The sequence below is a fragment of the Astatotilapia calliptera genome, chromosome 7, assembly GCF_900246225.1.
Source record: "Astatotilapia calliptera chromosome 7, fAstCal1.2, whole genome shotgun sequence".
Taxonomy (NCBI): Eukaryota; Metazoa; Chordata; class Actinopteri; order Cichliformes; family Cichlidae; genus Astatotilapia; species Astatotilapia calliptera.
Genome location: NC_039308.1, coordinates 44964946 through 44991319, shown reverse-complemented (window position 1 = coordinate 44991319; position 26374 = coordinate 44964946). Strand labels below are relative to the sequence as shown.

General features: G+C 39.2%; 1 protein-coding gene across 2 annotated transcripts in view; it reads right to left on the bottom strand.

The window, feature by feature from the left end:
• Positions 1-14753: 14753 nt before the first annotated feature.
• The window catches only part of LOC113026354 (copine-8-like), an 85627-nt gene continuing 74006 nt past the window's right edge, over positions 14754-26374 (bottom strand). For both annotated transcript variants that reach the window (XM_026175045.1, XM_026175046.1), the window contains 5 exons: positions 23958-24085; positions 20377-20479; positions 19185-19242; positions 18396-18469; positions 14754-16927 (listed from right to left, as the gene is read on the bottom strand). In XM_026175045.1, the coding sequence (XP_026030830.1) occupies positions 16715-16927; positions 18396-18469; positions 19185-19242; positions 20377-20479; positions 23958-24085 (576 nt within the window). In that variant the 3' untranslated portion in view covers positions 14754-16714. The remainder of the gene's footprint in view (positions 16928-18395; positions 18470-19184; positions 19243-20376; positions 20480-23957; positions 24086-26374) is intronic.

The following is a 26374-nucleotide window of genomic DNA, read 5'->3' as shown; positions in this document are numbered from 1 at the left end:
CAAACATAGTTTACGTGGATGGCACGTAAACTATTTCAATGGCCATCTTACTCTGGTAATATTTAACAACCAACTCCTCTTTTAAGAAATCAGGCTGCAATATTGTTCCTGAGCATCTCTCCCAGCATTTCTCGAGTGGGATAAACACAATCATATTTTATTACTGTTCGCAGAGGATTTGGGGTTTGGCATTAACTTATTCATGCTGATATCCGCAGCATTGATATCAGGCTGTGCATCACTCAGCCTCCCTACTCACATCAGCTGCTGTGACATCCCGCCAAACCCTCCCTGACTCTCAGAATTAATAAAAAGAGGTTTTAACATGTCACTTCCCTTCCATTTCACTCCCAAACAATCCCACGAGACAACGTGAGAGGAGGGGGTTTAATAGGTGTGGGAAGTGAGCTGGGACTTTCCATCTTTCTTGCCATGGAAATTATTTATTGCTATTCCTGCCGTGTGTGTCTAAAACTTTAAGGGGCTCTACATGCAAATGTGGGTGTAGTTTGCTTCCCCATCTCTTTGTCCGCTGTCATTTGCTGCTAAAAGATATATGAACAAGGCAACTCCCAGCCAGCTTGCTCTACATGAGCTCCTTTGCTGGGCTATAAATAGATCCATTGACATTGCATCCCATGGGTAAGCAGCCTCTCAGCATTTCTGAGGTTCACCGGTAAATTGATCATTATTTATTTACTGTATTGCTCATTTGTACATCTCATTTATGAGCAGATGTCACAGAACATTTTCAAATGGTAATGAGTCTTTTTGATGTCTATTGTCGATGTTTACCATTTACAAAAAATACAGCATGAGAAACAATATCACAATACTAAGAAATTTATAATCAGACTAATCCAATGTCATTGGGGGGTTTTTAAAAAAATTTTTTTAGATAGTCTTGAAAACTAGGGTGCACAAAGACTACATACACTCACCAGTTGCATCATTAGGTAACCCTGTTCAACTACTTGTTAGCATAAATCTCTAAACAGCCGATCAAATGGCAGAAACTCAATGTATGCTGGCATGTAGATACAGTCAAGATGACAGGCTAACGTTGAAACCGAGCGTCAGAATGGAAAAGAAAGGTGATTTAAGTAACATGCTTTTTAACCAGATGGGCTTGTCTGAGTATTTAAGAAACTGCTGATCTGGTGTGATCTGATTTCCCACACAACTATCTCTATGGTTTACAGAGAATGGTCAGAAAAAGAAAAAATATACAAGTTTGTTAAAAATTCCTTTTTCATATCAGAGGTCACAGGACAAGAGCCAGATGGCTTCAAGTTGATATGAATAGAAATTCAAGTAATCACTTGTTACAACCAAGTTATGGTCGGTCAACCAAGATGATTGTGAAAGGAGTCCGATACAATGAGTCAGTGAAACTCACTTCAGACACTCTGTAATTTAAAGATGTGAGAATGTAATCGAACTGCTGATCAGAGGGAAAGTGTGATTTATAGGATACTCAAGCCTAACATTAGCTGGCATAATGTTAGCTTATAAATCAGCTGTTTTTGTGACTTAGCAGGTTGTCAGCTGTCTGATGACAAGAGGGTCACATGTCTAACCTGCTGACAATAATTAATTAAGACAATATCAGGAATCAGCGAGCACATTTATGAATGTTTTTGCATGCATGAGCCATGACTTCAGTTCAGGAGATGGGGCTCGAGGTGAGGAGGAAGAGGATGACGTGTTATGCCATTTGTGTTTTCTCTTTCCTTTCCATTTTGGCTTCTTTGGTGAAGGGGAGCCTTTTCAGATGATAAAGCCGAGATAAATCAAGATGCGATCCATCATATCTTTCCTCTGAAGGTGCAGACACAAATTAAAACTTGCCTAGAAGTTCTCTCCTCCTCCACCTTCGGCGTACTCCATGTGTGGTCGGTTTCTAGCCACATCTCGGCTGCTGTAGTCAAGACAACAGGACAACGTGGTGGCTTACGTAGACCAGCAAGTGCGTCTATGCATTATTATTGTTATTATTAGATAATTCTAAGCTTATGAGAATGCAGCTGTTAATTGGAAGATGTAATTACACACTCAATCCATAATTATGAGTACAGTATTCTGTTTTCTATTAAATAACCTGAAAGTAAAACTGACCATACCTTTAAATCTTGTGTTTGCAGTACCAGTGTCGGTCTGTGTTTTCTAATCTTGGTCAGTTTTTGTAGTTCTTCTGAGTGCTCTTTGTTGTCACTTCCTCTTTTACATTAGCACATAGTTTTCTTTTGTGTCTCAGTAAATTGGACTTCTTGTTTTCTCAGCGTCTACAATATTTACACCTGTTCCCAACTATTGCAATGTATTTAGCCTTGTGTTTGCCACTCTATTCAACCTGTAGTGTATCCTGTTGCCTTTCCTGAGTTTCTCCTCATGTCTCTCTCCTCTTTGCTTTTGCATTGTCATTCTGGTTATTATTGTCTTTCAGTTCTAGTAGATTTTTTTGGACTTTTATTGGTGGATCTCTTTTCACCTTCATTAGATCATTAAAGACACCTGTATTCTTTCTACTTTCCTCATCTTACCCTAAAGCAAAATTAGTTGGCAGTTGGCAGTGAAAAAGGTTAATAGCACAAGCAATATTAAGTGGCACTTTAAAGTCCCATCTACTTCTCTATTTACTTTGACACTGAGGCAGAGCCAGTCAACATTTATTAAGCTGGAACCATTATTTATATTTATCTGGCACAGAAACTGATATCTATTTTTTTTTCTTTTTGTTTATTTTGTTCTTTCTCTGAATAGCAAACTGTTGTAGGGAAGTCATGTTTTGTGTATGAGTGTGTATGTGGGAACAACAACGCTAGAGAAATGGATCCAAAAAGTTCTGGAAACATAATAACGGGTGTAACTCCAGTTCAAATTAGCTTCACAGTGGTCTGTCCCCTGCTCGCAAAGATAATCACACAAAAAAAGGAAAAAAAATCGATCATTTTCCCATCAAAAGTTCTTGTCCTGGATCTATACACATTATTTTTCTGTTCGAGAATTAATGAAGGATGCATTAAGGTGCACTCAATCATCAAGGTGCTGCTGATTTGAAAACATCTATTAATGTACTAAATATAATCAAACCTCCAAAACAGAGACGCAGCTTCTTTGTTGACAGGAATTTCCATTCACATCGACTTTGTTTTTAAAAAAAATGCATTCAGGCGTTTACACTGATCTGCATAAAGATTTTATAAGCTCTGAAACCGAGCCATATCTCTAGAAAATCCTCTATGGCACTGTCACATTTATATTCTCCATTTTTGCCAATTGAGTCTTGATGGAGCTGTACATCTGTGAGACATCACAGATGCAAAGTCTGGCTCTGCTAGCTTGTTCTCACTAAATGAGGACGAACTGTGAATGTTAACTGTCCCAAGGCGCATATTTTAATGCTGAAAATCAGCATTTTCCCCCCCTTTTAAATGTTGTTACTTCTGCATACTCAAGGCGACATATCTCCCCGAAGACAAACTCATTACCTATCCCTCCCTGTCAAGCGTCTGAGCTCACAGCGAGCTGACAAACTGTCCTTTGGGCTGCTTAACTCTGTCAAGATTCCAGCACATATTAGGCTTGTTTTTCTTTTTGTTGTTTTTTTCATTGCTTCACTGCTGCCCAGAAATCCCCAAGATACATCCTGCATCAAAACCATTTAAAACCTATCTAGTATTGGACTTAGATTCCTCAGTCTGGATTGGATGATGGGGGACTTCACTCTGTGTCAGACTCCGCATCATTGCATCATGCCTTGAGATTGGTTCATTACATAATAGACTAAGAAAAGACCACAACATCCCAGGAAGGCCTCAGCATGTGTAAAAATAGATTGGTAGGCACAAAACAATCTGGCAATTTTTAGCAACAAACCGCCTCCTCCCCGCCTTCCCCCCACCCTCCCAACCTCCATCCAGGTCTAAGAATAGCAGCAGAGACGTTTCATATCCATACTTAGCCTCATACTTGCCAGCACGCTTTTACCCTTGTACTTTCTGAGTCGAGTGGACAGACGCTGCATTCTGCAGGGTTGGTGTATGTTTGTGCGCTGGCTGCAGGGTTTTCTGGGTGTGTCATCAAAATTTTACGCACACTTCCTTATTCCATTACTCATCACCACCTATTTCAGCACGCAGGCATCTCGCAGTTGATAAGCTTAAAAAGGGGGAGCGAGGGAAATAAAAGTGGCGAAAACGGCAGCTCAGAGACACTTGTAGCTCCGCATATTGGATCAAGTCATATTAGGCTCATGCTGAGCTTGTTCAAGGCAGCTTTAGAGTCTCAGCACTCATCGCAATCAGTCCCCATAGTGAGAAAGGCCCGGAAATGCGATTCCCTTAGAGGTGCCTATAAAAAAGTCATTTTTAGTGGGACAGATAGAAATGGGGATTCCAGTGAAACTGTGAAAACTATCTTTGGGGAAATGATTCCTTAATTTAGGTTATAATGTTGTGAGATATTGTACTATTTAATTAGATCAGTCAAATAAGTATCCTCTAAAACACTTTACAGCTTACTCAGACTATCAGTCTTGCCATTCTTATTAAAGGAGCGATCTGACGTTTGGGAAATATGCTTATTCCTGTTCCTGCTGAGGGGACGATTGGGAAGATCAACATCCCTCTTATCCCACCCAGCAAAAACACAATGAAACAGTGCTGAAGATGGCTGCGCCAGAGGTCTGAACAACATTTAGATTTAGTTAAAGAAGATAAAAATCACCTTCTCAGGGGAGGCTAACTGCTCCATCATGCAGCCCTAGCGTAATATGAGACCAGCAAGTTCTGACTGTCACAACAGCTCTGCAGAGCAACTCAACATTTAGAACATGAGACATAAGAAACAGAGTTTACATGCAGCACTGTGGCTGTGTAACCATAACCACTCCACAGCAAAAATTCAGTCAATTAAGTGTAAAAAAAAAAAACCCCAAACCAAACAAAAACAAAAACAAAATAGAGACATGCTTGAATTTATTTGAAGCAAAGGATTTCCCATTTTGCTAGAAGAAAGATTGGAGAGAAGAGACTTTGCTGGCGGAGTTTTAATTTAGGATCCATAGGTGTATCCTTTGGCATTTTTCCGTCCTCCAAGCACAAAAGGTATGGCACAGAGGTGCAATATACAAACCATATCCATGGTGAGCGTAGGACTCTTTTTATTCATGCTGTTTCAGTTATTTAAGATTTAAACTTTCAGTTTGTTGGTATGTGATTTTTTTAAAAATCTATCCAATTGTACAACACTGAGAAGTGAATTAAAAGTAAATATAATTTGTCATGTCACCATTATGCTGAGATTGTGGCAAACGGTGGTATTTTGGCTATTTAGAAAACAAAAAACCAACATATTTGTGCCAATTGTGTCAGAGGCTGACATTGCTCTAAATCATGGCTGGAAGGCAAAGGTGTCTCATTTCATTTAACGTGCGTTCCCTCGAATTCTCTCTCTCCTCGTGTAACTGTCTTGCCACTTTCTCTGCTCGTGTCTCCAGTGGGTAAGGAGTCAAGGGAAGGATGTGCAATTTGGGAAATGTGAAAGGCGGGACGGGGCTATTTTAAGTCGAAGATGGGAAAAATATAAATGCATGGGGTAGCTGCTGGGCAAAGAAGAACAGAAAAACAGCTCACACATGACACATAGTGTCGTTTTGTGATGGGCCACTTTCTTGTCTACCCATAGTAGGTTCGGTTTGGGCTTACTGTATGTAGGCATCTAATGAACTTTGCTTTTCTTAAAAACCAAATTTAACCAATTTTAGCCTTGATAAAATTGGTTAAATGTACCATTTACATAGCTTTTAGGCCCTCGATAAAGAATAATCTTCAGTGGGTGAAGATGAATTAGTGAATGATTAGAATAATGCTGGATTCCAGTCTTTGTAAAAGCTTAAAAAGACTACATTTCAAGGGATGTCTTTTTAAATGCAGTAAGTGGCATTAAAATAGTTATGAATGGAGGTGACCAGGAGACGGATACAACAATAAATGTCTGCAGCCATCTGTAAAACATGGTGGAGGCTCTGTTGTGGTTTGGGGCTGCATTTCAGCCAGTGTTGTTGGGAATCTTGTTATAAAAGCTGAAACGTCAGAATTTAGTCTACAGCAACACCAACTGGAAAGCATCTGACTGACAACAGCAGAGAATTGAACAAAAGCTAACAGCATTCACCCAAGCCTGGGGGACTATTCCTGAAGACTACTAGACAAATGACGAGAAAGCTTGCCTAAGACAGTTCAGGCTGTGCTGAAAAATAAAAGGTGATCACACCAAACACTGACTATTCAATTTACTGAGTTAAATCATCCCCATCATACCACAGAAACCGTAGTATCATGCCTGCAAGGTATGTCCAAATCAGCCTATTTTACACTTACAAATCTTTAATCTTGAAAATCAACTCGTATTCCTAACCTACATTCCTTCTCCTTATATTTAATAATACGTATTATTATTACATTTTGGTTATTTACAACAAAGTGAGGTAACTGACTACAAACCAACTGAAAGTTGACCATGAGGAACAAATTAAATTCTCAACTCTAAAACAAGTTTTCATATATTTAAGCTGAAATACTATATGGCTCCAGCTGCTCACTGTGTTGATTTCTTATTTTCTCTGGCACTACCTACAGAGTCTGCAAACATTAAGTGAACTGTGTTTGGGTCACACAATAAATATTGGTATGTTATATAACTCTTTGTGCTTTTTCTTTTTCTTGTTGTGTTTTTCTGCTGACCTTCCAGTTTCATTAATAACTGCTTTATAAGGTATAGATGAGGTGACACAAAACCCTGAACTAACAACTAAACCCCCGAATTAACCACAAATGAAAGAAGTCAAACCTCTATTAACCTCTAATACTTAGACTTTCTAAAAGAGACCATTAACAGTCATTAACAGTTCCTAAATAACTTCACCTATAAATACTTCATATAAGACTTTAGAAACAGTTATTCCATTGTCCATTAATGCACTTATATCCATGTTTATAAATGACATACCAAGGAGGACTAATGCTTTATAAACAATACCTTACTAATTCTTAATATTGTGTAGTATAAGGCATTAGCTTACTTTTTTTTAATCATTCACACAAAATTCTAATGCCTATAATGGTGATAAAAACTGAATCCTTTATGGATATCAAAGGTGATATGTGCAAACATGACTAATATCAAGTCATATCGAATGTACTGTGATTCTAACATTCCTACCAGTAAATTATAGTTCCAGCCACTGCATTTCATTTCCTCTGGTTGTTATTTTTCTTCTATTTTACATTATTAAGTTAAGTTAAGAAATGGATGGTTAGATATTAGCCTACCATTATTTTGTGTGAGAGCATCTGAAAACACCAATTAAAGCTTCTGATTATAGCCTCAAGTGGGAGGCGACCATAATAATATAATATCTCATCATGAAGTTAAAAGTAATATGCAGATAAACACAGAGAACAGATAGCGGCGGCGACTCATTAAAATCTTGGAAAGAACAGAAACAAGGAGGAGAGAAAAGTGTACTAGCTGTAATTAGCACAATGACACTTGTTACAAAGCAGCCCCCGCTCTGAGCGCGTCAGATCACTTCCAAGCAGCATCAAGCGATTGTTTTGTTGCTGCTCTGAAAAGCAGCAGGAAAACAATTCCTATCCATCAAGGCTGGCGGTCTGCAACCACTGGACATTTTCAGTGGATCTGTCATGAGGCATTTGAGTGAGAGCATGTAAAAACTGGACTAGATAATAAAGCAGAAAGCCTCAGACTTATAAGAGAAACGCTGCACTGTATATTTTAGACAGGAACCTACTGCACTCTCACACAAAACACTGTCTCTGCATTTCTTGCTGGATGACCAATTCAGCAAACCACTGATTAAGTACTGTAGCACACAAAATAAAACAATATTCACTGCACTGCACATTGTGCACATTGTGGAACATTAATTTAGAGGTCCGAATTCCTTCATTATGAACAGAAAGTTCCATAATGTGTTGGTATTTCAGCTATTTAAAAAAAAAAAAAAAGCCATGTCATTTCTTTGGTCTTTTGACATTCCACATGGTACAAAATAACAAATTAGAGAGTCCATAAAATGGAATAGCGAAACAAAGGTCATTGTCACAAAAATAAGAGGGCATTGATGAATCGTTATGCTGTAAATTCCATATGGGCCACCAAGAGAAGGAAAATTCCTAAGTATCTGATGGCGGCAGCGTCTGACTGCTACCATGAGAAAACATCATTAATCCCTTTCAAAATCCTTCAGATCCAGAACAGGAAAATTCATGGGAGTCCAAATATAGTCACGTCTTATTGGTTTGCTCAGATTGTCTGGTATTACTTTAAAACTGAAATAAATTTCTCTTCTTTGTCCCTCCCCTAGAGATCATTATATACACTATATTGCCAAAAGTACTTCCTACTCTGCCTTCACACACATATGAAATTGAGAGGCATCACATTCTTAATCTATAGGGTTGAATATGATGTTGGCCCAACTTTGCTATAACAGTTGTAACTCTGGGAAGGCTTTCCACAAGGTTTAGGAGTGTATTAATGGGATTTCCCCCCCATAAATACACTGATTTTACTCATTTTTCCAGAAGCACATTTCTGAGTTCAGACATTGTTGGATGAGAAGGCCTGGCTCCAAGTCTCCACTCTAATTTGTATTGGGTTGCAGTTTGGACTCTGTGCAGGCCAGTCCAGTTCTTCCACACCAAACGTGCTTGATTTGTGCACTAGTGTGCCGTTGTGTTAGAACAGGAAGGAGCCATCCCCAAACTGTTCCCACAAAGTTGGGAGAATGAAGGTGTCCAAAATGTAGCATTAAAAGTCTTTCACTGGAACTAAGAGGCCAAGCTAAACCCCTGAAAGACACCCCCACATCCCCATAGCTCTCACTCCACCAAACACTTTACACTCGACATGATGCAGTCAGACAAGTACCATTCTCCTGGAAACCTCCAAAACCAGTTTCATCCATTGGATTGTCAGATGAATAAGCGTGATTCGTCACTCCAGAGAAGATATCTCCACTGCTCCGGAGTCCAGTGGCAGCATGCTTTATACCACTGCATCCAGCATTTTGCACTGTGCTCATTATGCAGAAGCTCTCAGCACACTGTTCTTGAGTTAATCTGAAGACCTCAGGAAGTCTGTAGCAACTGACGAAAGTTGAAGGAAATTGGCAACTTCTGCACACGATGTGCCCGACTACCCTGACTACACTCTGTCACATGTCTGCTATTCAAATGTTTTACATACTAACATGCTAACTAGTTGCGATTATTTAAAACATCCTGCTGCAAGCTGCTAATTATAACTTATTACAACCGCAGTTTGGTATTATTCTTGTGTGAGGTGACATCAGCTGTTTCGGTAAATGCTTTAAAAGGACATTTCATGAACTTAACTTCAGGTTTATTAACATAATTATTTGACTATGTCAACCATTTTCTATGCTTAACCAAACATTTTTCATTCAAGTCCAGGGCTCATTTAAATTACAAGTTTTAGTAAGGATTAGGCTGATACCACACATAGGGTACAAAGTAATCAACTACTGTATTTGTTGCACATAGTTTGTTTCCTGGTGCTTAAGGCTTAATATTATCTTATATTACAAAATAATACCACCCTTATCTTTCCCACAGCTGGCTAGTCCGTTATAGTTTTTACTGTAACAAGGATGCAAGGGCTACACTCATTTCTTCTCAATATTCAGGCAAAACGTTGCATTTCTGAGCCACATTTTTTGGACTCCTTGGAAGCATTTCAGCCTGTTACTCTGCTGTAATGCATTCAATTTTAAGATGAACACTTTAAAGGTGTAATGGTGTGAATCTATTCCAGCGTGCTGGCTCTTTTGATTTTATTGGCAACACTGACAAGGACAGGTGTCCAATAACAGAGTGGGTTGAGTTGCTTCAGTTTTGTGTTTTACAGCAGTGTAAGTGGTGTAGGGCTTACTTTTTAGGTACATTATGTAGCATGTTTAGGAAATGTTTGTGAAACAGTTTGTGAAAACTTAGTCATGTAGGCATCCCAGGTTCAATCAACATTAATACGAATGCTAGCTTTTTGTTTTTCTGCAAAAATATTTTTTCTACACTTGATTTTGACAAAATGGCATTATTCAATACATTGGAAAAATGAACCAGTTGGAGAAAGATGCTAATGCTATGCAAATTAACCTTATGGATCTTTAATTTGATCAACGCCGGCTTCCTGAGAACTTTTGAGGAATTCTAAATTGGATTTTCAATCAAATTTTATTTTATTTCATGCATATAGCCCCACTTCACAACTGTTTGATTGAGTCAATTTATATTGCAAGGTAAAGAGCTTACATTAAAGAGAAAATCTCAGTTAGCAGCACTTTGTGAAAGTGGTAAAGAACTCCCTAACAAGAAGACACTTCTCCCTGAACCAGCCTGAGCCTATAGCAGCATAAGCAAGCAATGGTTCAGGGTCACCTGATCCTGTACTAATTATTGATGATTAAAAAATCAAAAAGGAAAGTTTTAACATGGGTTACTGGTTTCCCAAACTGGGAAGTGGTTCCACAGGAGAGGCTCCCATAGACCATGTAATGGGGTCTGATTATTCAAAGCTCTGTACATGAGAAGATGGGTTCTGAGCACACAAACAACAAATAAACAAAGAACAAGCTTAGATAGGGATATTTATTTAAAGACGTCAGTTGTTACAGAAACAGTCATTTTTATCAGTAAGTTGTTTGTGGCCTTTATGTTTCCTGTTAGAACAGTAAAACCTGTGCTGTCTTGTAACATCACTAAGCTCGAGAACTGGTTTAAAATAATTATATATCAATGGAGAAATCATATTTGATTGGCCTTGTGTGCCACTACAAGCATCATGCAAAATTGTGAATCACCCCTGATGAAATAAAATGGGGCAGATGAACAGTTTCAGTATTATCTCACGGTAAATAAACATGGCTGCATGATGCCACACAGCACTATCCCCAGCCCAATAATTCTGTCCTCTCAGCGAGACAGACCATTTTTTTGTTTTTCGTCTAGTTTTGTTTTTTTCTGTTTGGATCATACACCCTGTTATTCACATCACTTCAACCACTGACTCTGAGCGAACAATGCCGAGACGAGTCTGACAGAGAAGTGGCCGTGCATCAATGTACTGACAGATAAAACTAAAAAAAAGAGAAGAAAAGAAAAGTCATCAGAGAAGAAGAAGGAAACATCTGAAGGCATTGCACATTTCCAAGACTAATCAGTTGACATTTTTAAGGCAAAAATGTTTTCTTAAATATTCTGAAGTAACGCACAAAGATGTCACAGTACAATTTTTCCTTTAACCTCACAGGTGCATGTCTGATAGAAAAAAAAAAAAAAGTTGCACACATGCAGTTTTAATCCATGCTATAAAAACATCAGGATAAAACAGGATATTCATCACAAGCATTCAGTTAAACCACTTTATCAAGATAATTTACAGCAAACAGAGTTCATGTTATTTGTGCAGATCACATGGGCGTTCATGTGGCCTGGCATGCTGACATGCTGCTGCTTTAGCAGAGTGACGTGGATGCGACGATGAGCAGTGGGAGGCAGCGAGGTGTAAGCCTACTTCATTAAAGCTGGTTTGTTTACCAGCAGTGATTTTTTTTTCTGTCCTACACAATAAATGCTTTTGATTGTTACTCCTACACTGACACAGCCTCACAGAATCAGTGATTTCTGAAGTCTTCTTCTTGAGGGCAAACCTATGTATCCCAAAGAAACGATCTACATAATCTCACATGGGATAGTGTTAAAGTCATTTAGTTGTAGAATGTGATATTTTATTCTTGAGGACTTGTGGAATTAATGGAATTTCTTGAGTTTAAGACACTGTTGAATGCTCACCTACGTACGATGCATAAAACATTTTTGTCAGTAAAAACAAAACAAAAAAGAAAAATCAACTAACCGCTCTGTAGTTTGACAACTTTAGAGTTTCTTCCCATATTGAAGCAAGAGTGAGAGCAGCACTGTAATCTGGAACTGCTGCTATTTAAGAATTCTATACATCCTGTCACACCCATTGACTAAGAGTTCATTTTAAATGGTACCTATTATACTTTTACAAAGGTGGAAATAATACGTAAATGTGCAAATAACCCGTATGAGCTCAGCTCTTATCCATAACATAACCAGCTATGCAGCTCTGGCTTTGAAAAGGTTCAGCCCGACTGTTGTTCAAAACTTGTTTTTGTGAGGTGCAGCCAGTTAGTAGAAAAATGTGTTAGAGGCATAGTTAAGTGTGCTAAAAACAAAAAAAAAGGTTTCTTTCTGACGGAGGATAAACAAGGTTTTTAGCTGTGACTTCGAAGCTGCTTTCACACAAAGAAAAATCCTACTTTAATAGAGTCCAAGATTAAAATATGGACTTAATAAAACAGGTTCCCCTCTAACTGAAACTATACAAACTATATAAACTTCATATATTTATGGCCCTTTTATAAGATTGTGTAATGAAAGAGAAGTCAAGTTACATTTACTTTTCACGAAAATCAGAGGCTGATTGTTAGGGACAAACAAACAAAAAAAGCACTACACCTCCCATAGTTATCATTGTATATTGTCCTGTACGAGACCAGAAAGCTCAATGGGCGCACAGAGTACAAGGGTCAGAGCATAGCAAATGGTAATAACTATAAACAGATATCTACATATGAATATGCTGAATTAACAGGCAAGAGATGAGGCATTTGGTCATTTTTCTCCCATTTGTTTAATTAGTGAAAATGTCAACCATGCTTCCCATGCTAACACTTTTAGTAGGAACCTGAGCCATTTTTAAATGATCTCTAGCTCTGCCAGTTGGGCATTTCTGAGGATTTCTGCACTGATACTAAAAGAAAATAAATTGGTAAAATTATTCTCTATCATGTGCAGATTTTTAATAAGATCCAGATTTAGATTTTTTAAGAGTTGCCCATAAATTCTTGAAAAATAAAACAAAACACAAGCTGCATTTCAAAACAGAAACAAGAAGAAGGAGGAAGAGAAGGAAACCCTTAATCTTTATACAACCCTCACTGTTATGTAAGTGTCATGCATGTTTCATACACAAATACATGTACTGCATGTACAGTATATACGAGAGAGTGGGCGTGAGATGAAGCTCACATCTTGTCTTGATGAATAAATAAAAAGGCCATGCCTTGTGTTTCAGGAAGAGAGTCACAGAGTGCCGGCAGTTTGCTGCAAGTCAACTCTCCAGAAAACCTACGCACAATATATACAGATTATACTGTATATTTACATGTACTTATAAAAAGACTGTTCCTGCCTGATCTGGTCTTATCTGGTTCAGGCTGACGTTGCTCCAGTCTTGAAACTAGTGCTACATTTTGCAATTCAACATCCCGACTGTTGTACGGGGTCCCCGCCATCCCGTCACCTCTCCCCTCCACGTGGAGGGACCCTATTCAGTCAAACCGAATAAGCGTTTTTATCCTGGGATGAGATGCTACACTTAACAGTATTTCAGATTTGGCAGAAAAACGTTGCTACGGAGTGGATTTGATCATTAGCTTTTAAATGTCTTGCACACATTAAACACGCATCACTATCTAACAGTTTGCTTATAAAAAATACAGGCCTGTCGTTCATAATTTAAATATGAATAACCTACGTATAAACATTGATAAGGCCTGTTAGTCATGATTTAAATATGATTACAGGCCTCGGTATAAAATGTCATACTTAAATGAGCAGAAAGAAGCAGCATTACACATACATTATACTGACCAATACACAAAAAGGCAGAAATTTTGTACAGTGTAGAAACGTCTAAGAAACTGAATTTACAAGCAGTTCATAACATATTACATAACAGACATATTCATTAAGCATCACCAGCCAAGAAGTATATCGTTATTTTGAGGTGTGAGTTTAGAAAAAAGTGTTGTAAACCTTCTTTTATATTTATTCCTTGACTAAATACGGCCCTACCACACACATAAACTCTACACTACACGTCTCAAAAGTATAAAGAAAAAAAATGCTTTTCTTTGGACATTTACATGGATTAAAAGGGACCTCTGGACAAGGTGGTTGATGCTTGTCTAATAGGACATGGTTTGTGCTTTGCTTTCTTATACCCATTAACGGGAAGGCCGAAACATATCTGAAAGTGACAGTGCAATAACCTGAAAACTAAGCTTGATTCATATAGGCTTTAGCAGTTCTGTAGCTTATTTCTTTAGAAAGGAGAGCAGCTGTGGTTAGCTTGGATTCACAGCAGTTGCAACAGATTGCAACAGTTACCTACTTGTTTGTCCCCCCGTGACCGTGACAACGACAAGTGGAAGAGAATTGCTGAACAGATGGACGGACGGACGGCTGGACGGATCTACTATTAGGTAGAACATTTTTTTAAAAGTCTGTCAGAATCAAACAAGTGCAGTTACTATTGAGAGATATGGTAAATGGCCTGTATTTGTATAGCGCTTTACTTGGTCCTAAGGACCCCAAAGCGCTTTACACTATACACAATCATCCACCCATTCACACACTGGTGATGGCAAGCTACAGTGTAGCCACAGCCACCCTGGGGCGCACTGACAGAGGCGAGGCTGCCGGACACTGGCGCCACCGGGCCCTCTGACCACCACCAGTAGGCAACGGGTGAAGTGTCTTGTCCAAGGACACAACGACCGAGACTGTCCGAGCCGGGGCTCGAACCGGCAACCTTCCGATTACAAGATGAATTACAAGACGAACACCCAACTCTTGAGCCACGATCGCCCCAATATATAGAACACTTGCTGTATCTAAACCAATGGTATAGTTGGATTTTTTAAGTACATCAGACATTATTATTAATATTATTATTATTGCTACAACAGCCAATTGCTTTTTGGGCATTTATTTACCAATAGAGACAAATTCTATATCCTTTTTTTTTTTTCTGATGAAGGTAACTGAAGACTGATGAGAGGTGGAATATATTTTAGTGTGACGTATCAAAGACACTATTTCACAGCACAGAGGGGTCCAAATTGTATAAACAGAGTAAGGGGGTCACTTTCTTGTAGTGGCAATGTCTTTCTATGCAGCTAAGGTGGCTACAGCTAATATGGAGTCCAGCAAGCCAAAGAAACAAATTAAATTCCTTCCAATTTTAAGCTAACTTTTATTAGATGCCATGCTGACTGTTCTTGCTAACAATAAGTATAACAAAGAAGAAAATTTATGTAACTTATTAGCAGCCATGTTGAAAAAGAGAGAGTGTTAATTGAAACCACTGCTGTGAATCTAAGCAAAGAGCAGCTGCTGTCACCTTTAAAGCCTTCAGGATGCGAGTATTTGATGATGAAACATGGGTTTTCTGTGGAGTCTGAATTTAAGGAGATATATGAAACTTTAGGACTTTTAGTTACAATACTGATGCACAAACATGGACCCAAACACTGTTGTTACAGTCATTACTTTGATCCATGCAGACAGTTGTTAAAAGAAAAGCAATCTGCACTTTTACCTGTTTTCAAATTCAATTTCATATCAAAAGTGTGTTGCTACCACAAAGGTGTGAGCCATCTAATCTGATAGCAACCAAAATGCTATACTTCCCAACGTACAGTTTGGCAAACATGATGTATACGTGGTGAGAAAGGTAAAACTGTGTGACGGACCACAGACTTGCCAAATATCACTTACAACACTTGCTGTTTTTTTTAACAATATTTTTTGGCAATACTGAACAATGTGAGAGGTAGAGAAATGTAAACCAAAAACCAAAACCAGAAATGCTTCTGAAGTACAGTGTTGTTTCATGAAAATAACAAGACTCTGAAATGTAACAACACAGTCAGGTTCGGTAGTGAAATGTGTGTTTTTGACTTCTGGGCTTGGAGAAATCCACGTTTCCATAACCCATTGTGCCAGTAATGTTTTCTGACAAAAAAGTAAGGCTGGTTCAAGTCCCTGTTGCATTTGATTTGACCAGACTCCCAAGGAGCACAGCTTCCTTTCGAGTCAAGGCAGGTGGATGGAGCAGACGATAGGAGCGTGGAACGATTTCCGGTGGGTTTGTTCATGATGGAACATGGCAGTGGTGGTGGGGCAGTGTGTGGTAGGGACAAAGCCCTGAGTGCAGGACAACAGTGCATGCTTTATTTTTCATAAACTGGCACATGCTCTATTTCTATAAAAAAAAAAAATCATATATATATATATAAGTGTGTGTGGCACTGGGGCCTAAACATTTTTGTACAAAGTCAGAATCTCCTGTTTCTGTAGCTGAAAAATAGGACTCTGAAAGGTATTCACATTTATTTGTATAAATTTCGTCCTGGAAAATAAAAGATCCACTCCACTCCTCAGTTTTGTAAACATTTATATATCAAGTGACATGACTTAGACAGAGGAAGTGGAAATGGGAACAGCTTGGATTCAGTCTGTCGAGTTTCTTTCCCGTTTACTCTTCCTGGTGCAGCTCCTTGATTTCAGGCCACCACCACTGCCCTTCAAAATCCACACCTTTTTGTCCAGTCTTCTAAACAGAAGAAGCACTAAGGGCTGTCTTCATCACCCTTCACGGCCAAATATTCCCAAAAGTGCAACATGCGAGATGCAGGCAAAGTTTGCCATGTGCTTAGGAGCTTCCAGTGAAGAGTGAAGCGTAAAGAGAGGACAGTAGACCCGGCTGGCCAATACTGGGGTGGAAGCCATTAAATTCGGCTTACCCTTCTTGTGAGAAGGGGGTTGATAGCTGGTGGTGGACAGGGAGTGTAAGGAGGTGGCAAGGGACCAGGTTTGATCCCCCGGGTTCTCATGTAGGACAGGAACTGGTCGGGAATTTCAGCCAGCACTTCTTTAGCCAGACGGGCCATGCTGAGGATGTGATTTCCTCGTCGGTCAATGTAGTCTCTGAAAGGAACAAACTGAGAGGGGAAGCAAGAGGAAAGGACACAAGGAAAGGAGAGAACAGGAAATGAAGAAATCAGATATAAGTAATGTAAAGAGAAATAAGAGGCGGAGAGTACAGAATAGGAAACATGGACATTGAGAATAAGAGAATAGTAAAGAAAATGACAAAGATGAAAAGATAAGACAAATGAAGACAAAGAGGAGAGGAGAGTATTGAGAGTGGAGAGATATTTTGCTGCTATTGTTAATAATAATCATCATTACCATTGCATTAATAATATGCATTATAATTTACAGTATTGATATTGCATACAGATGTTTAAACATCTTGGTACCCAATTAGCCTTTATTACAGGTGCAGTTATAACCACTTTAAACTGTTGGCTTGAATCTATAATCTTAAATGCTTTTGAATGGTTGTTATAATCTTAAGTGTGTATGTGCTGATTCTGTTGATTTTGAGTACACTTTGTACAGAGTCAGAGTGACAGGAAACTGCAGGCTTGCAGAGCGTTTGCAGAAATGAAACCGAAAGCAGAATCTAACTGCAGGTTATTCTGAGGAGCTGGTTAGACGAGGCTATGTGAATAACTAGGGTATTCAAATTGTCTGTTATACTTTTATATTCTTTTATTAAGCTTTCAGTAGAGGTTCTTGGTTAAAACATTTATTCAATTTATATTACATCTATAGTTTTAGTAAAAGGTTGACAGTGGCCTCTGTTTGACTGTGAGCGTTAGTAGGTGAGAGGTGACACAGAGTGCCACGTAAGGTCGTGAGATATCATGTTTGCTTGTAATTGTGGGCTTGCAGAAGTGCTCGCTCACTGCAAAATCATTGTCTGCGGTTTTGAAGAAGCGCTAATCAGAAAGGTTGACAGGAAACATCTGTTATGAAGATGAAGACAATGTTCTTTTAAACTGTGTTAAAAGTCATTTTGGTTTTGATGTGACCTATGTATGAAATGTATCTGTGACGTATGAAGGGGCGTCATTAATTCAAACCCTGATGCTATAAAAATCTGTGTATGCTTTGATTAAGTTGAAGATCAATCCCTGTCTGCGTACAGAGTGGTCTTCCCACGCGTGTATTCATTAAAATCAATTGTTTGACCAAGCTCTTGTTGGACCATGGTGGTTTTTGGCTTCCTCAATATTTGAACCTTAACAAGAGGAAACAAAGAAAAGGTGAATATAGGAAATGAGATGTGGACAAAAAACAGAAAACGCTTATGCAAAATTATGAAAAAGAAAGCAAAAGAGAGGAAAACAAAGAGAAAAATATTGCACGTAGAGGAAGAAATAAGGGTCGAGACAGCGGAGAGAAGACAGAAAAACCAGCAGACTCAGAACAAGAGCACAGTAGAAGGTCAAGCACAATGACCCTTTCCCATTAATCATAAATCCCACATTTCTCTCAACACTTTCTGCTGAGTGAACAGCCTTCCAGCCAGTCAGCCGTGTCTTCGGGAGTATTCTGTACCTGAACAATGTCCCTCTCCGCGTATCGTCCTTGGGATGAGATCCTCTCTTCGTCCCCATCCAGCTCAATCATTTCTGAGGAGGGAAGTGCATCAGTAACACCCCGTCAACGTTGCGGTGAGCAAACATGACACACGGTTTTTGTGTTTCAACCTGCCAACGTCATTAGCATGCCACAGGCTTACACTTAGAGTGTTGATAGTCTCAAATGGGCAGGAGTACACAGAATTTGCACGGCTGAGCGTGAAGCCACGGGGCCGTGAGTTACACGTAGCTGTGCGCATAAGAGGAACGTGCCCGAATACATGTAAGCACAGCCAGCAATGAGCACCACAGGGACATAAAGCGAATGCGCACTCTGACTTCATATGCGTGCTAATCCCGTTGACTCTGCAGGCTCATTGCTCCCCGTGAGTGAGCTTGTTTTTCTTTTCTTTTTTTAACAGAGGACTGCTCTGTGAACTGTAAACACCAATGTTTCAGGGAGAAAACACAGCAGAGTGATGTAGCCCTTGCACATTTAAAATAAAGAAGAAGAAGAATGGAAAAAAAGGAGTGCTACTGGACTGAAAAGCGAGAATTTACCCTTTACCTCGGCTTCTGTGAAGGAGGAGAGGGAGAATTAAGGGGAGGGTAAGCGGAGGAGTGAAGAAAAGAAAAGCTGCACGAGGAAGGGCTAAACCATGTGGGAGACAAGATAGGAAGCAGAACGAGGGGTGAGGGCAAAAGATTACTGCATGCTTTTAGACACACACGTATTTGCACACGGACACACATTCAGCCTGCTTACCATCGAATTCCGCTGGTCCAACCCCAACTATTATAATAGACATGGGCAGAGACGAGGCCTGTAAAGGGTGGAAAGTGACAGAATAACCACATCAAAGGCGGCGAAGAAGCAGCGTTCATTCTTTTCACCATTTGCTATCTTAAACCGTGCAGGCTGCCAGTGAAATAGGCCTGCAAATTACCAACTATACATTTACTGTTACAGTCCAAGGAAAGGAAGCTCTATAGAAAAAATTAAACACCATTGTTAAGGCAGACGGGGCCTTACGTCCTTACTCTGCAGCCGGTTTTATAAAGCCCCTCGCCTAGCGAGATCTACGGTTTCTAATTTCATGCATCTGCAACCTAAATCTCTCGAAGCTTGACAGCTTAATAATGACTCCCATTTACATCTTCCTCTGCCCTGAGCTGCAGCTGAACTCCAGGCCTGCATAGCAATATTGTTTATTAAATCTTAGTTGAGTGGGACAGCAAAGTACAGTTGGATTGATGAAGGATGAATGAAGCTTTTTCAGTGTTTCATAACTTCCCGGGTTATTAGACGGACGCCCAAATTGCTTGAGATATGAAGGGCATGGATCCTCCACGGGCTAGTAAATAATTACTCTCAAATCTCACTTTACAATAACATTACGTCACACGGGGGGCAAAGTGGAAAAAGAAGCAGGAGAGCGGATGCGCGTTGAGGCCGTGCGGAGCATTAAGCCCAAGCAGCCGAGGCTCCAAATATATGAGCTCGCCCAAAATCGTTACACACATTAACTCTGATCACTCTAATTAGAAAGCAGAGTTATTAGAGCTGAACATAGCAGCGTTGGGGGGGGGGGGGGGGGGGGGGGGGGGGGTAAGGGACGTGGTGGTGACCAGACTGACCCTCTCTTCCATTACTTCCCTCATTAGTAAAGATGAGAGACAAAGAGAGGGAAGAGGCAAAGATAGCAGCTGCACTGCTTTTCGCCCTCTCGCTTTCATATTAGATGTTTGTTAGTTTATTAGGCCTCTATTGGGGTTTTAATCATACCTTCAGGGTTCCTTGCAAGTTCTACAGTAAATTAACTGAACGATTATAAGCACACATTTCACGGACAGTAGATCACGTTTAGTAACCCACTGTGTGCTTACCAGTTTAAATAAGTTGAAAAACATTTTAAAATATACATAGACCAGAGGTTAAATGTGAAGTGCTACTGTACATTTACTATGGACTCCTTGGTCTGCGCCATGTCTGTGATCACGCCATCAGAGATGATGAGCAGGATGAAGTACTGTGAGCCGTCTGTCACTGCCGAGGCATACCTGGTGTGCAAAGAGATGATGTGTCAGAGGTCAGGCGATCAAAAAATGACAAAAAACTGCCCCAAAAATCAACTTCTGGGTGGAAAAATGAAGTGAAAGTCAAAGCGCCACAAACTGCAGTTCCTATAATTTCCACATGAGGTCGTCTCCAAAAGCTCCTCTGTTAAAGTCACCAAGTTGAAACCATGATGTTTGAATCATGTCACCCTTTATAACAACTGCATGTAACTGCATTTACTTTTTAGTACCATATGAATACTAGTAGGCCTGAAAGTTAGGGGCATGGCCATTTTAACAGGTATGCCAACACAGAGTCTAGTTAATACTATCCCAGCCTCACCTCTGTTAATTGTAGCCAGTAAACTGGAGACTCATAAATGGCTTGCTATGTCCTGCTTCAGTTTCGGAGAATAAACCTATACAGTTTATGGACAATGCTTCTTACATAACCAAGCTAACTAGCATAAGCTAATAACATAGCATTTCACCATGGTAAATGGCCTGTATTTGTATAGCGCTTTACTAGTCCCTAAGGACCCCAAAGCGCTTTACACATCCAGTCATCCACCCATTCACACACACATTCAAACACTGGTGATGGCAAGCTACATCGTAGCCACAGCCACCCTGGGGCGCACTGACAGAGGCGAGGCTGCCGGCATGGCATCCTAACTGTAACTGCAAGATGCAAAATGCACTTCCATCATTAACAAACTTGATTTCTTTATTTTTAATCCTGTTGGTATTTCATTAGCATTTTTTTCATCTGAAGCTGATTAAAGTTTTAATATGTACTGCACTTACCAGTTTATGTGTCAGAGGGAGCAAGTTTATGGAAGATCCAATTTTATGAGAGCACAATATTAACTTGCTGGAGCAGCCCTTTAAAATCCCCCTGTCTCAAGCCCCACACATTGCCCTCAGCAATCACCTTATTAGATAAAATCTCATATTAGGTTATTATCCCTCAGAGATCAATAAAATTATAATCTTATTTTATGGAAGACAACTGGACCAATTACAGCTGCGTGTAGTTGCCAGGCCCAAAAAAATTACGTAAAAAGTGAAATAGGCATATTTGAAGGGCATGGCTACACTAATTAGTTTGAGGTTTGGGGTATTTAACACACAAAGCGCACAAAAACTGGTTTTCATTCAAGTATTTCACACCTATTCTCAATGAAAGCCAGACTTTTTTCCAACGTTTTTTGTAATCACAACATTTCTAAATATTACATTTCAATGAAAAGTATTTATTAAACTTTTATTAACACATTCACAAACAATGATAATATATATTAAAGAACACACATTTATACCTGCATTTAATTACATACTAAGGAGGAGTAATGCTTTATAAATGATTAAGTAAACACTAATGCCTTACTAATGCTTATTAGTATGTGATTATTATAGCGTATAACATGTTACTTGCAGCATTAAAAGTTAATATAGAAACCCAATTAATATACAAAGATAAATACTTTGAAATATAGTTTCATGCAGAACAAGTTTATTACATTGACTTCATAACAGTTAAAAAAAATACTGTTAAACATGATGGATTCAGCCAATGCCTGCAGAGGTTTTCGTTATATGAACCAAAACTTTTGAAGTGATGTGCCATGGCATTTTGAGACCATACATTAAACAACACTCTTAGGTGAAAACAGTCAAGCAATTAGTGATTTGACGTGACTTGATGCCACTGTTTCTAAGTGCCATCTTCCTGGATTTCAGTCAGATGCTCCACACAAGTGAGGAGTGAACAATGCATCTATTCTCAGGCTGAGTGGGCGGACGACGCTTGCAGAGATGGGATTTGAAAGCCGATGATGAAAGGGGGGGGAAAGTGCTTGTTACAGTCAATCTTGAGGATCATGAGACAAGATCTGGCAATAGAGGATGTCAGGTGGGAGTTGGAAGACACAGAACTAGGAAACAGCACGTAACTTTCTATCGGTGATTTTTTTGTGTGAATTGAGTAAGTGCAGCTGACAGCTTCTTTCAGTATCTGCTAAAGGTATTACTTGTTTTAAATATTTGAAACATTTAGAAGAGCATATTTGCTGATCCAGTGAAAAGTCAACTTGGTATGTCTCACGCTGATCTGGTTTCGAACTCTTTAACACTGAAGCATAGGGAATTTTCTATTTATGGCTCTTGGGAAGGCCAGAAAGGGATTTATCTATTGTATATCTGTGAAGCGGTAGGAGGTGTGACATTTACTGTTATTCACAGCAGTGGCGCCAGCAATCATAATCCTGTATGCACTGAGCTTATAAATGTTATTTTAAAACTATGTTCAAAAGAACAGTTTAAGAACTTTAAGTCTAATCTTTGGATTCAGTAAATGATTCAATCGATGGCTTTTTGGAAAAAGAAAGGAAACTACTCTATACGATAATTATAGTTATACATTAAAAGATTTATCGGGCGATTAAAATTTGAAAAAAATAAATTAAATTCAAGCTTTTCTGTAAATTTCAATCATTCTGAATACTAATCAAAAACTTTATATGCTCAAATATTTGTCTTTATATGACTTTACAGTAAGAGCGTGAATGTTTTTCTTCATTTTTTGTATCTTTACCAAATTACAGATCCTGATTCATTTTGATGGTGGCAATGACCAATAACATATTCAGGCTTTTATCTTTGATAGTCTGACGCAGATTTCAATGTGCAAAAGAATAGCCGTAAAGAGGGTTGATGAACCATTTTTTAAAAAGATATATCCAGAAAAGTATTAGAACCTAAAATTTTTACAGCACTCATTATATATGTTTTAACAACTGAGTAGGAATAGTAGTAGTGGTATGCCCGTGTTTATTTCAGAATGATGGAATGAGCCGACCATCATGAAATTAGAAGTGATGCTGAGCCTTGTATAGACTTTTGACAACATGGAGATGCAGAATGAACTTCGAAGTTGATTTCAATTATTTTTTAATTTATCATCTGGCTTTTTGATTGTATAATGTAGCAGCTTGGTTTGGTGTTATTACTACATATAGCTGATACTTTCTGTATTGCTGCTAAATAAGGGAATCCTGCTTAATGCCAACTGTTTGTATACTATGAAAACACTGAGTCACACTGCCATTTCTTCAGAGGTGCATCTCAGCTGTTTTCTCTTTTTTCTTCAAATCTCATTAGCTCCTATTCTTGCTCCTCAAGCCAGTCTATCAGCCACTGTGCAGGCTAGAAGCAGACTTCTGCTGAAAGCACTGTGATGACCACTTTGCATGTTCAAACCACCACAGCAGGTATTGATTCCTCTCAGGTGATGGTGCTGTTAGCACATTTATCCCCATCTTTTCCCTCCACTTAAAGCTGTAACTTCACCAAGGCTGATTAATCTTTTAGGAATCTTTCCTGCTGAGCTGCACAATTCTTGGTGACATGGTGCTTAATGACATTAACACGTGTCAGACCACATGTTTCACATCCCTCGGTGTATTTATAATGGACGTACCTGGCCACATGGTTAATAACAGGGGAGAAGTGGGTGGGTCCATAAAGACGTACACTCTTGAGACTCTGGTAATAGGCCTCCATCACACCCTCAATACCAGTGCAGTATGGGTTCTGTGGATTACCATTCTGCACAAAAACACAAAGATGTGAATGAGTTAACAATAAGACATTCAGAAATTTCATCTGCACAAAAGGCCCTTGGAAGATTTTAGAGTCACTAATAAAAAACTCAAATATGCAGTCTAAGTCATCTTGTCACAGCAAAAAAGAGCCTTAAATTTCTACTTAACATATTTAAGACAGTTGGCAGTGCAGTGGATAGTGCTACTGTGTCACAGCAAGAAGATTTAGGTTTGAACCTGCCTGGGGACTGTCTGCAGGGTTTGCATGTTCTCTTTGTGGGTGCTCTCCAGATGCTCCCGTATCCTCCCACAGTCCAAAGACAGACACGTGAGGTTAATTTGTGATTCTAAATTGTGGATGAACAGGTTTCTCTCTCTCTCTGTGTGTATTAGCTTTCTTGCCTGACAGCAACCTGAACAGTGTGTCTCGCCTCTATGTCTATGTCAATTTTGTGTTATCCCTGTAACGCAAAGTGTACTGTTTTTGATACAGGAGTCTGGGAGTTTTTGAGACCTCTAAACCATTAGATTTTTTCCCCCTGAAAACCTGAATAAATAAATTGCAAAAAATGCCAAATGTAGCAAAAATGATACCAATTAAAACTCAGCAGGTTCTCTAAATTCTCACTTTCAGACAGTTCTTTCTACACTTAGCTCTCGATGATGTCAAAAAGTAGATTTTCTTAACATGTTAATCAAAGTAACACAACTCTGGCTGTAAGCCCCATCCACCTGATGTTCAGACCTCCTTTGTAAGACAGGAAGTCATTCAGAAAAGCATTAAAGAAGGAAGGGATCTTAAGGAACTGCACTAAGGATCAAGAGTAGGAGGATAAAAACAAAAAGAGATGCAATTTAACGGGCGATTTGTAAACCTGCGTTTACAGTAACATCAAATGTTAAATGCCCAAAATTAATTACAGATTATATTGACATATATTTCGTTGATATGTGTTGATATGTTCACAGCACCATAGGCTAAACGTTTACACATCCTGTCACCTTCACTGATTTGATCTCAATGTTTATTCAAAGGCACTCAGTGTCTCGATTGTAGCATGTATCTAACATCAGGCATTAAACTAAATGAAATTATATTGCAAAGTGTTTTGATATTTGAAGACACTTCCTTATTGCTAAAAGGAATAATAAAAACATCCCCATGCTGCAGGGAAACAAAATATAAAGTTGTATTAAATTTGATCTCCCTGGACTGGGACAGAGTTATAATTAATTATCATAACGAACATGTTCGGATGCAAAGTGTCAAACAACAGGATTCCCTGTTAGCATATTGAGAGACGTGAAAAGTGGTCAACCCGGGGCCAAAACATCGATAATACTCCAATATTAACACCAAGTGTAAAAGATCTTTTAAGGATGCAGAATCTCAGCTAGACTTATAAATTACATAGTTTAAGGAAGGCTTTAATCCTTCTTTTGCATCAGTTCGGTAAATGGTATCCTCAGGCAAGTTGGAGCTGCAGTGTTAGTTATAAAAAGATCAAACATGATGATAATTTGTATTAGACTCTGACATAAGCCCATCCTCTGGCTTCTTCCTCTGTGTCTCCCACATCTGTAATATTAAATCTGTGCCTGGTTGACTGCTTTTGGAGGCCCAAAAGAAAGTCGCAAAAAAGGAAACAATGCATTATTTAAACTACCCATATGTTTTAGGCTTTCAATTATCTGAGTAAGAAACCATCCTCACTAACTCTGCTTGGCTACCCATGAGTACGAACAGTGCACATGAGACTCCATTGTTTTGTAAATGGAGCTTGCATAATTAACGTCAGATTCAGTGGTGGCCTTCTCCCACTGTGGCTACACAGCTGTAGCCTTCCTCTTTAAGAGCTGACTCAGTCAGATCCTCAATCGTTAAATTAATGCATGTGTGCCTTTAGGGAGTAGCCGATGCTGAGCAGCTGTAATGGCTGTAAATGCCTCTGGAGCAACATCTGGAGGTGAGAGTCGACCAAGAAGAGATTATGTGCGGCTTGAGTAATGGTCAGGATGTCTACAGCCCTAGAGCACTTGACACTGGCAGAGTGGTAGAGACAAATGGATGAGTGGAATAAGGAGAGATGAACAGTCAAAAGCACAACTATTTCTACTCAATATGAACAATGTGGGATCTCAACCCTAAGTTTAAAGCTACAGTAGGTCAAATCTTCACTGCTGCATGTCAGTAGAATGCCCCTACCCATTTGAGTGCATTACCTTGTTGTCAGCCCACTGTATACCTCAGCTGTCAATGCTGGGTGAGAAGCGTATTTACTCGGGAAAAGGC